The sequence below is a fragment of the Schistocerca piceifrons genome, chromosome 2 (assembly GCF_021461385.2).
Source record: "Schistocerca piceifrons isolate TAMUIC-IGC-003096 chromosome 2, iqSchPice1.1, whole genome shotgun sequence".
NCBI classification, from domain to species: domain Eukaryota; kingdom Metazoa; phylum Arthropoda; class Insecta; order Orthoptera; family Acrididae; genus Schistocerca; species Schistocerca piceifrons.
The window spans coordinates 238004187-238017298 of record NC_060139.1 but is presented as its reverse complement, the minus strand read 5'-3'; the positions used below and the strand labels follow the sequence as shown (position 1 = coordinate 238017298).

At 37.8% G+C, this 13112-nt stretch overlaps 1 protein-coding gene across 8 annotated transcripts in view; it reads left to right on the top strand.

Moving 5' to 3' along the window:
• LOC124777276 (Fanconi anemia group A protein homolog) overlaps positions 1-13112 on the top strand; it is a 246329-nt gene that overhangs the window by 43213 nt on the left and 190004 nt on the right. For all 8 annotated transcript variants that reach the window (XM_047252617.1, XM_047252612.1, XM_047252614.1 and 5 more), the window contains 2 exons: positions 4338-4484; positions 11397-11516. In XM_047252617.1, the coding sequence (XP_047108573.1) occupies positions 4338-4484; positions 11397-11516 (267 nt within the window). The remainder of the gene's footprint in view (positions 1-4337; positions 4485-11396; positions 11517-13112) is intronic.

Genomic DNA, 13112 nt, shown 5'->3' with positions numbered 1-13112 from the left:
CTTCAGTCATTTGAAGCTTTTTTTGGGGACAACCAACCCCTTTCTGTAGTGGATTTTTAAGCATTCCTTCTGCTTTTAGTTTCTCAAATTTTATGACTTTGTTCCCATTGCTGCTGGTTTTAAATTTCGGTTTTTTCCTGTTTCCTAAGTCACGGGCTGGGCGCTAATGACCATAGAAGTTTTGCGCCCAAAAAAAAAAAATCATTGAGAGCCTATCCAGGCTTAGCAACCACAAAGCACTGGAAATCATTTTCTGGTAGCTAAATTTTGTAAAAATGACTTTCTGTCAGCTGAGCACTGATGGTTAGAATGGACACATGTAACACCTTACTTTGTGTGAATACTATTCTGTTTGGTATGATATTTTTTTGAATATTAGTGTAATACTTCCTGTATCTTCTCTCTTAATGAACTTTGTAGATTACACTCATACTTCTTCTTCTTCTTCTTCTTCTTCTTCTTCTTCTGCCGCCTTTGTCACCCATCAAAATGGTGTGGGCATGGCTGCTATCAGAATGCGCACTTTTTAATTTTTTAATGGGGCCCTGATGCCCTTCCTGTCACCATTCTGTAACCCCCTCCAGGAGAGAATACATGCACTCCAGCTATCTGCGTGTAGTGTTATCCATGTGAAAGTGTGCAAATGTTTTTTGAAATGTTTGCAACTTGTGTAACTGAAGTGGTACCAGCCTGGTATTCACCTAGTCAGAAATGGGAAACTACCTAAAAGCCACACCCAGCCTGGCCAACACACCAGCCCTCACTGTTAATGAGCCGGGTAGATTCAGTCTGGGGCCAGCTTAAGTGCCCAAATCCTGGAAGCAGTGCATTAATGTGCTCTGCTATCGGGATGGGTAATTACGCTCGTACGTACAACTTTGTATTTTGTTCAGATAAAAAAATCTATTCACCAAGCAGCTGCAGGAGATCACACACACATATTATGGTTAAGGAAATCTGCGAGGTTTTGAAGCCAGTGGCTCCTTCTACTAGCAAAAGGGATGAAGGGGAGAGATGGAGAAGGTTTAGGAAACGGGGAGAGTTTGGAAAAGTTGCCCAGAACCCTGGGTCAGGAGAGACTGAATGTTGGGGACTGCACCATACCAGATTCCCCCTTCAGCCCTTCTGACAGGAGGAGGAGCCACTGACTCTGAAAGCTCACAGATTTCCTTAACCTTTATCTGTGGGCGTTCACCTGTTGCCACTTGCTGAGTAGATTTTTATCTATCCAGTTCCTTTATATTTTCATTGATATATTTGTATTTTGTTTGGCAGACATTCTGAAGAAACATGCCAATATAAAAATTTTGTGAACAACGAAGTGACCAGTTCATTTCTAGTGACCCATTAAGAATTGATATAATAAGTATTCTCAAGTTCAAGTCATGGTTGCAGGCCTCCTGCATGACTGTATGTTGCATTTGAAGTTCACACTGTTTAATCACTAGACTGATTCCAGTAGCATATTACCAATAACAATAATCTAAAAGTAGCTGGATTTTTCTTCTTGCTTGGATATAATTCTATTATCTTCTGTGCTGTTTGAGACTTTCTTGACGACATAATTACTGCTTCTGTGGTTCATGGGCATTGCATTGGATAATGCTGTGAAAGCTGCACAATATTTCAGTGAGACAGCTACTAGGACTAGAGTTAGCTCAGATTCAGGGAGTAGCCTTCTGCACTCTGTGTTTATACAAAATGGGTACTCTGATAAACAGATTTGAAATGCATTTCAGCCTGCACACACAAAACTTCAAGAACAGCCAGAAGAAATCGAGAACCCCACTAAGATAGTTTCTCTACACTATGTTGGTTGGTGTGTCCTTTAAGATCGGCAAGCTGTTCAAGAAACATCAAATAAAATATCTCTTCCGCCCTGCAGCGCAAGTGGAAACGATGCTGGGTTCCGTTAAAGACAACCTTGGTCTAAGGAGATCAGGGATATATAAAATCCCTTGCCAGTGTGGGAAATCATACATTGGCCAGACATGTCACTCTGTTAATGACAGATGCACTGAATATAGTGGTCACAAAAGATTTGGCGAGCTAGAAAGGTCTTCTTTTGCTGAACACTGTCTTGACACGACATAGCATGAACTACTGGGACTCCATCATTAAAGAAGCAGTCAAAATACAAATAAGTAATGACCTGGTCAATAGAGACAAGGGACTGGTGGTACTAAGGCATCATCAGCTACAGACAAATGAAATCAGGTCAATACAGACAGGGAATCGGACTCAACACACTTAAATTGGTCAGTGTGCGTGGTGTACCACAATTTGTGGCCATGCTTTTCCTGTGTTGCACGCAAAGTCTGTGGTCCATTTCTCTGAAAGGGAGTACTGGATGTTGTTGTCCTCTATGTACAATGATGTTGTAGCCTCACCGCATGGCGCCTGCACTTTTCTAGGGAGCCACCACATATATTGGCGAGCCACTGCAGCAACATACCAGTTAGCACCTGAAGATGATTAGCAGCTGTCTCATGCAGCTTTTGCAACATTATCTGATGTGACACCTATGAACCACTGAAGCATATAATCTTTCGTGTATCCACATATAAGACAAATTGATCAGCCAGTTTAGTCAGCCTGAGAATTTCTGTGGTTCTTTGGACTAGTAAAGCAGATTCCTTGGAAGAAGTATGACAGTGAATCAGTACAGACATTAGCGTGAGTTGCTAGGACTTTAAAATGAAACTTACAAAGAAGCTGATGGTAGTTTTGTCTTTGCTGCATTGAGTTTACTTACAGTTATTCAAAGATGAAATCTGTTTGTATGCTTATACAGTTGAGAAAAAAAAGTTTGTTGTGTTACTAACACTATCTAACCACTTAACACAGAGAACAAGAGTACTTCCGCAAAATTCTGTGGGGAAGTTCTAATGTTATTTTTGTTTCTGACATGCACTCAAACAACTAGCATTTATTTCAGTCAGCTGTAAACAAATTTGGAATGTTTCGTCATGTTTAACAGCGTTCTATGTTTTAGTTATACTTTTATTTCATGTGGTTGTTAACAGTTTCTCATTTTACATTCTATTGTTGTTTCTTTTTTTAGAAGAGTGTACAATGTAATTGTGATCTTGACTGTGGATTGTAGAAAAACATATGACTTTATTAGCTGAATTTGTTTAAAAAATCACTTTTTCTGAAGACATTCCATGTTCTCGTACTTTTGACGTCAGTCATGACATAATGTTGAATATCTTTCAGATATCAGGAAATACATAATTCATGTTTTGATTACTTCCATGATATAAAAGATAAATTTGAAAAGTGAGTACTGAAAATCATGTGAGAATTATTTCCTAACTCTGTGCTGACTTTTGAAGAGAATCTTTTTGCTTTGTAGATATGTCATTGTTTTGAAACGTGTAGTGTTTCATTGAATCCTATAATGGGTAGACGTTAAGGATGTTGATTTTTGAATATAAATGTGAGGTAAGTGCGACTTTCTGTGCACAGTATGTTCTACCTTTCGTCACTGTCATCTTTTCTTGTGTCACAAAATCAGCAGCTGAACAGTGTTAGCAGTAACAACAACATCAACTGCAGCTGCTCTTACCATTTCATCCTGTGTGTTCCTGCTCTTGCACTACTTGTCCCTAAGTTCTGAGTGAATGATCCTTTCCTTATAAGCTTTTGAATCTTTCCCCGTAACATTATCTGTGTGTACATGTAGCTGTTCTTGTATGTTGCCCTGAACTGTTTCAGTAGAAGTCTAGTAGTTTGGAATACAATCAGCAGTTAAGACAGAAACGAGTAAAGTATAATCCAGAAAAAAGGAAACTTCTGCGTACCATAGTCTGAGAAGAGACACACATCCATGTGAATGTACTCTTACTCCTACCATGTTAATATTCAGTACAAATAGGTATGTCTAGCTGCACAATTAACCACATCCTTTATATTTTTTGATCACACATGACCTATGGAATCAGAGTGAGGGGGCGCAGTGGTTAGGACACTGGACTCACATTCGGGAAGATGATGCTTTAAATCCGCATCTGGCCATCCTGATTTGTGTTTTTTGTGGTTTTCCTAAATCGTTCCAGACAAGTGGGTTCCTGTGAAAAGGGCACAGCTGACTATCTTCTCCATTCTTTCATAATCCAAACCTGTGTTCTGTCTAATGATATTTCTGTCAACAGAATGTTGAACTCTAATCGTCCTTCCAGCCTAAAATTAGATAATGTAATTTTCACATCTTATCTTGTTGTTGTATAACTGTATTTGTTCTCATTCAACTTTGTTGAACTTTTTGTGTGAAACTCTTATTTTCATGGTTTACAAATGGTGGAAACCATAAAGTTTTGTGAAATCCTTTTCAGGCATTGTCATTTCTAAAGAAATTTGAAGATGATAGGACTAGTCATTTATATGCTACAGATGTACCAAGTACCGCAGCTGTGATTTGTGCAAATGCCATTAGAAAAATTATATCTACAGGAGATGAGGAGGATTTAGTATCCAACCAGGTAATGGTCAGATTTGGTAATTCTGGATTTTTTTTTTAACATTGTGTGTGCTTGCTAATCATAATAATACACGTAATACATTTTAAACAGCCAGGATTAAAAATTGGATGCTGAACAGCATAGTTAGATTATGAACCTCTTCAGTATGCAAACAAACCTAACCTTTGCGTACACTGTTTTCCAGCCACATCTTCTTTGTCAGCTCTGTTAGTCCAGCAAATCATCCAAGAAATGGAGAAAGGTATTGGCAGATTATAGGCATTGAAGGGTCCTCCACTTTACATTTTAGGGCAAATTTAGAGAACTAGTATTTGAAGAAGAATGTGACAGTTCTATTACCGTCATTGCATTTGAACCTGTGAGCTTGGGTTATGAGTTGTGTCTGGATGGCTTAATTACTAAGAACATTTTTTGCAAAAGACAAGGTTCTGGGTTCAAGTTCCAATGTGCCACAATTTTAAACTGCCAGGAATTTTCAAAACAGTGTGCACTCTGCTGCTGAGTCAAAAATTCACTCTAGTTGTTCCTGTTACCAACACAGTGCTCAAGTTCACCCCAAGACCAGCTTATTTTCACTGTTATGACCAACCAGATAGAGAGGTCTCTAAAGGCAGCTCCCCCTGGCCATTCATACTTCCAACAACACACATCCTAAGGGTCAGGTTCTCAAGAGTCACATTTATCAGAAGACATCTGTTTCCTAAACAGAGGCCAGACATCCTGTTTCAACTCAACCACAGTTTATTGTTGACCATTGACCTTTCCTTCTGTGTACTTTCATCTCTGAAATTGTCAAGTATGAAATGAACTGATTTTAATCCAACCGACCATTTACTTATTAGAATACACTTTCTTTAACAGGAAGCTACCAAAAATAAATGCTCAGAAAAAACCTTGATGGTGTACTGCCAGTTAGATTTGAACATAATCAGGATCATATTAGAAGCATGATTCACTATGTGCTATGTCTATACCAGAGATTACAGGAAACTTTAAGAGACAGCCTGGTACCTTGTGAAATGAGGAACGGAATGAAGTCCAGACCACACTACACAACCTGGCAATCTTTCATGCCAAAGGCCAAAATCTTGGTGAATATTAAAAAGAGCAGAAAGAAAGCATGGCAAGAGTTTCTGAATTGCATTATTATCCTATGCAAGCCAGAAAAGATGGTATAACGTGACCTGAGACATTGGTCGGACAGTCTTTGTTGACGTTAAGGGGATCGGGTTGGTTCTCCCTGCTGGTCAGGCTTGTTAGGGTTTCCCCCCTTTGTCCATCCAAAATATTATTATTACCAGAAGTTATCTAAAACTGATCCCTGTGTCATTAGTGAAATCTTGTCATATATTCTTAGATCGTATTTGTGGTTAGCTGCCTTTTGTTTTTGTTGTCTCAACTGCCTACCTGGAATATTAGTGTATGGCATTGCGCCCTCAGTGTCTTTCGTGACCACATGGCTATACAAAATACTATTGTGGAATTCCAAGATTTCATTGGCAAATGGATCAGCAGGTGTATTCACTCTTGTTGTTTCTTTATCTTTCTATCTCAAGTACATTGATATTTGAGTTAAAGGTGATTAGTTTTGAACGTGTGCATTTATTATCGAACCATGTCCCCAATTGTTCTTAAATAATTGATAAAATAGCCTCTATACATTTTGAACTATTCATAACTATTCAACTTGGAACAATCTGTGTCTTTAATGTAAGAGCCTACTAAGCACAGACATTAAAGAATCATTGTGTTCAAAGTTGAACAATTTCGACTCGGTAAACACTCAGTTCTTTAAAGAATCAAACTCCCATGCATAAAATGTCTTCAAACTCCTGAGTACTTTACAAGTGAGCTAGTTAAATATCTGACTTTAAACATATAAACAAGAAAAATTTTAGGAAAGGTTTTACATTATGCTTCAAGTTCATTGGAAATGGCTAAGTGCTCTCATTGAGCAACAACTAGTTTTTTATGCATCTGAAGCTTTATGATGTCATGTCTCCTGAACTATGTGTCTCACAATGATATAATTGTCCTGGTACTTCAATAATCCCCCCCCCATGATCCATGGACCTTGCCGTTGGTGGGGAGGCTTGCGTGCCTCAGCGATAGAGATAGCCGTACCGTAGGTGCAACCACAACGGAGGGGTATCTGCTGAGAGGCCAGACAAACGTGTGGTTCCTGAAGAGGGGCAGCAGCCTTTTCAGTAGTTGCAAGGGCAACAGTCTGGATGATTGACTGATCTGGCCTTGTAACAATAACCAAAACGGCCTTGCTGTGCTGGTACTGTGAACGGCTGAAAGCAAGGGGAAACTACAGCCGTAATTTTTCCCGAGGGCATGCAGCTTTACTGTATGATTACATGATGATGGCGTCCTCTTGGGTAAAATATTCCGGAGGTAAAATAGTCCCCCATTCGGATCTCCGGGCGGGGACTACTCAAGAGGATGTCGTTATCAGGAGAAACAAAACTGGCGTTCTACGGATCGGAGCGTGGAATGTCAGATCCCTTAATCGGGCAGGTAGGTTAGAAAATTTAAAAAGGGAAATGGATAGGTTGAAGTTAGATATAGTGGGAATTAGTGAAGTTCAGTGGCAGGAGGAACAAGACTTCTGGTCAGGTGACTACAGGGTTATAAACACAAAATCAAATAGGGGTAATGCAGGAGTAGGTTTAATAATGAATAGGAATGCGGGTAAGCTACTACAAACAGCATAGTGAACGCATTATTGTGGCCAAGATAGATACGAAGCCCACACCTACTACAGTAGTACAAGTTTATATGCCAACTAGCTCTGCAGATGACGAAGAAATTGAAGAAATGTATGATGAAATAAAAGAAATTATTCAGATTGTGAAGGGAGATGAAAATTTAATAGTCATGGGTGACTGGAATTCGAGTGTAGGAAAAGGGAGAGAAGGAAACATAGTAGGTGAATATGGATTGGGGGACAGATATGAAAGAGGAAGCCGCCTGGTCGAATTTTGCACAGAGCACAACATAATCATAACTAACACTTGGTTTAAGAATCATGAAAGAAGGTTGTATACATGGAAGAACCCTGGAGATACTAAAAGGTATCAGATAGATTATATAATGGTAAGACAGAGATTTAGGAACCAGGTTTTAAATTGTAAGATATATCCAGGGGCTGATGTGGACTCTGACCACAATCTATTGGTTATGACCTGTAGATTAAAACTGAAGAAACTGCAAAAAGGTGGGAATTTAAGGAGATGGGACCTGGATAAACTAAAAGAACCAGAGGTTGTACAGAGATTCAGGGAGAGCATAAGGGAGCAATTGACAGGAATGGGGGAAATAAATACAGTAGAAGAAGAATGGGTAGCTTTGAGGGATGAAGTAGTGAAGGCAGCAGAGGATCAAGTAGGTAAAAAGACGAGGGCTAGTAGAAATCTGTGGGTAACAGAAGAAATATTGAATTTAATTGATGAAAGGAGAAAATATAAAAATGCAGTAAGTGAAACAGGCAAAAAGGAATACAAACGTCTCAAAAATGAGATTGACAGGAAGTGCAAAATGGCTAAGCAGGGATGGCTAGAGGACAAATGTAAGGATGTAGAGGCCTATCTCACTAGGGGTAAGATAGATACCGCCTACAGGAAAATTAAAGAGACCTTTGGAGCTAAGAGAACGACTTGTATGAATATCAAGAGCTCAGATGGAAACCCAGTTCTAAGCAAAGAAGGGAAAGCAGAAAGGTGGAAGGAGTATATAGAGGGTCTATACAAGGGCGATGTACTTGAGGACAATATTATGGAAATGGAAGAGGATGTAGATGAAGATGAAATGAGAGATATGATACTGCGTGAAGAGTTTGACAGAGCACTGAAAGACCTGAGTCGAAACAAGGCCCCCGGAGTAGACAATATTCCATTGGAACTACTGACGGCCGTGGGAGAGCCAGTCCTGACAAAACTCTACCATCTGGTGAGCAAGATGTATGAAACAGGCGAAATACCCTCAGACTTCAAGAAGAATATAATAATTCCAATCCCAAAGAAAGCAGGTGTTGACAGATGTGAAAATTACCGAACTATCAGCTTAATAAGTCACAGCTGCAAAATACTAACACGAATTCTTTACAGACGAATGGAAAAACTAGTAGAAGCCAACCTCGGGGAAGATCAGTTTGGATTCCGTAGAAACACTGGAACACGTGAGGCAATACTGACCTTACGACTTATCTTAGAAGAAAGATTAAGGAAAGGCAAACCTACGTTTCTAGCATTTGTAGACTTAGAGAAAGCTTTTGACAATGTTGACTGGAATACTCTCTTTCAAATTCTAAATGTGGCAGGGGTAAAATACAGGGAGCGAAAGGCTATTTACAATTTGTACAGAAAGCAGATGGCAGTTATAAGAGTCGAGGGACATGAAAGGGAAGCAGTGGTTGGGAAGGGAGTAAGACAGGGTTGTAGCCTCTCCCCGATGTTGTTCAATCTGTATATTGAGCAAGCAGTAAAGGAAACAAAAGAAAAATTCGGAGTAAGTATTAAAATTCGTGGAGAAGAAATAAAAACTTTGAGGTTCGCCGATGACATTGTAATTCTGTCAGAGACAGCAAATGCCTTGGAAGAGCAGTTGAATGGAATGGACAGTGTCTTGATAGGAGGATATAAGATGAACATCAACAAAAGCAAAACAAGGATAATGGAATGTAGTCTAATTAAGTCGGGTGATGCTGAGGGAATTAGATTAGGAAATGAGACACTTAAAGTAGTAAAGGAGTTTTGCTATTTGGGGAGCAAAATAACTGATGATGGTCGAAGTAGAGAGGATATAAAATGTAGGCTGGCAATGGCAAGGAAAGCGTTTCTGAAGAAGAGAAATTTGTTAACATGCAGTATTGATTTAAGTGTCAGGAAGTCATTTCTGAAAGTATTCGTATGGAGTGTAGCCATGTATGGAAGTGAAACATGGACGATAAATAGTTTGGACAAGAAGAGAATAGAAGCTTTCGAAATGTGGTGCTACAGAAGAATGCTGAAGATTAGATGGGTAGATCACATAACTAATGAGGAAGTATTAAATAGGATTGGGGAGAAGAGAAGTTTGTGGCACAACTTGACCAGAAGAAGGGATCGGTTGGTAGGACATGTTCTGAGGCATCAAGGGATCACCAATTTAGTATTGGAGGGCAGCGTGGAGGGTAAAAATCGTAGGGGGAGACCAAGAGATGAATACACTAAGCAGATTCAGAAGGATGTGGGTTGCAGTAGGTACTGGGAGATGAAAAGGCTTGCACAGGATAGAGTAGCATGGAGGGCTGCATCAAACCAGTCTCAGGACTGAAGACGACAACAACAACAACTTCAATAATATTGGTAGATACTGTCTGCAAACTGTTTTATGACTAGACTTGGTAGTAACGAAGTAATAAATAAAAATGTCGTTCCTGATGTTACAGTCTGCATAAATGTACTAAGTGATGAAAGTTTTTCCTTTCACAATTTTGTGAAGGGTGCCAGCAAGAAAAAGTTTCAGGAAGGTTTGAAATTATATGTGAAGTTTATTGGAAGTTGCTAAATGCTTTCGTTCTCAAATACTGAATGAATATAGTCCAGGTATTTGTGTCACTTACGCTGCATCAAGATGAAACACACACTCAATTTGTAACTGAAGTACTTGTTGTATTGCGTTAAACTTCCAACATAAGATGATACCTCATACTGAGTAGATTATGACAGCATTTTAAATTTTTAAATTCATTCAACAATTAAACCAAATATTGAAAATCAAATGTTTGTTACCCCTGCAGGTGACCTCCAACTGGTACCGAGTTTCCGGATAACATTATAGTAATATAAATAGCTCAAAATGTATAGATGTTGTTTCATTACTTATTTTAGAACTGCTTAGCTAATGGTTTGATAATGAACAGATATGTTCAAAGCTAGTCACCATTAACTCAAATATCAGTGCAATAGAGATGTAAAAATAAAGAACTCTTCATGATGTTTAAGTTAAAAATGTAGCGTCAACCCCTTACGACTTCTTGTCACCATGTGGTGGTCCACATTTGCCATCTGCTGCCTGACAAGCCTTCCCATGCATGTGTAAATTTGCCTTACTTTTCAAAGATTGTGGCCTACATTTGGTATTTTTAACTCCTAAAATGATGGCAGTGACAGCTGGCAGAAGCTTGAGAATTATAACTCAACTGATGGTACTTGAAATCCAAGAGTATTTTGTTCAGTTTGTGATGTTGGTGTGTAATTGACATTTATCAGTCTCTCAAACATCCATCTGTTAGCTTACTCTCTGTGGGCATGGAGTTAAGCTTGTCACTGATTAGCTGTCCTTACTTGCCGTAGGATTGCCATGGAAGGTTTTATCAAAGATAATCCTTGAAAGACTTTCATCATAATCGAGTATGTTTGCATGTCTTAACATAGGTATAAAGCAGATGTATTGTTTAATGCAATTGTCATAATATTCTAACAATATTATAGCAGAGATGCTGAGCATCTCTGTTATATGATGAGTAGCAACTGTCCTTTTCTAATATTGTTATATTCCACCCCGGCTTTTTCAGTGTTTGATTTTGTCATAGTATTCTGATTGTTTGTTGTCAAGTAATTAAGACATTGCATGTGCACAAGTTTGTAAACTGTGAGACTCCAGGCATTTGAAAGGCAGTAAAATAAAATTTTTACAATTAAGTGGAAATGTGTGTGGAATTTTCTGTACAATTAATGCAGACATTACTTCTACAGCCACATACCAGAAATACCTAATAGAGAAATAAAAAATGATAATCGTGTTATGTGCTATACCTGCTTTCTGCGAAAAATTTTAAAAAGCTGAAAGTTAGCGTAGTACATTATTTGTAAGTATTGCACTACTTTTACATTCAAGCTTTTATGAATATTTGTTTTCTTTCAGAGAGATTTATTGAATTCTGAAAAGAGGGAACAGTGTGAATCACTAATTACTATAATGAAAAAACTTGTGGGAAAGAGTAGATTTAACATTGCTGGTTTCCAGAATGATTTTAATCAAGTTGTAAGTAAAATTTCAATAATAACTGTGCTTCATTTCCAACATTATTGATTTCTGGTTATTTAAAATCCAGTTCTTGTCTGGCTTATTTTTGCACTTAGAATTCTTAAGAGATGCGACTCACATAGCTTTAATTTTTTGACAGTTATGTAATAAATTGTAGCGTATTGCATAAAATGTTCACATAACCATCACAACCCTTCCGACTCACAAAGAGAACTGTTCTGGAACTTTCTGTCACAACATTTCTCCCACCTTACCCTACCGCAAGGAAGTCCCTTTAGATTTTAACTTACGCCTAAAGCCATTACTCATTACAGCTTTAATTACAAATGTCCATAATACTTTTAAAACTAATATACACTTAACAATATAGAGAGATTAATGGAGAAAACATTATTTACAGCTATACATTTAAAACACAGTTACAGATTATTGGTTGCGTTCTTCGCAGGATGGTGACAGCACTTTACACCGGCGAGCTGCCTTACTTTACCCTGCTGCCATTAGATGGCATATGCGCGCTCCGCAATCTGTCATCTCACTGCTTGCTTTATACAGGACTTTTACACTTGTCCTGCTAGCAATCATATTTTTTAAGTTATGATAGATAATACCGGAATAACTTCTACAAAATGAAATGGAACAGTTCCTACACTATGTGACGCATACTTGTGTCATTATAATTGTTAGTTTTGTAAAATTATGTTATGGTTTTGTCATTCTGTGAAGTGCAAACAGTTAATGAAGTTTATTGTAAACAATTACTCATGGATCAAAAGCAAGAGTAACATTTGTGAATAAGTAATTTATTTCAAAAATGATTCAATGCTAACCATTATGTAGCCTTGGAGTGGCACAGAAACAATAAAGTATTCACTTGTACAAATCTTTGATGTTTACCCATTAAACTGAAATATCCAGTAGGTAGGTAAAACAAAATTAAAATATTTGCTTAGTAACTCATGAAAAATTGAAGAATTTACTGACAGTGGTATTGACTTCTATCTGCCCTAAGTAAGATTAAGTTGTGAATGTGGAGGTTAATTTTTACTTTCACTCTCATATTTTTTTATTTCAATGTAGATATTCAAATTAAAGGTTGTGTTGACAAATTTTGGATGGGGAAAGGATACTGTGAGGCTGTAGTCAGTTCATAAAATTAATCTAAAACATTTTAAGCAAGAGGTTTTAGTTTTTTCCTCAACATTCTTGAACAATAATCATGCCTATATTAAAATGGGAATGACAACAGTAATGACATGAATGAGGAAAACTCCAATTTATTGAAGTATTCCAGAACATAAACACATTTATGGTTAAATTGTCAGATATTTTATTTAATGTTAATTATTGTATTGAGAGGAGAGTAATGTTGCTGAAATATCTGGAAAGTGCCATTAATTTGGTTATCTGCAGCTATACCTTGGACTTTATAAACTTTAAAAAGATGTGGATGTAACTGAAGTGGTGTCTTAAGCTTTTCTTTTTATTTGTTAAAGGAAGTTCTGAATTTAGAATCACTACCTGATAAGTTAATAAACTGACTGCCCTGGATTGTAATTGGGCAAGAATAATATATACTTAAGTTGAATGTAG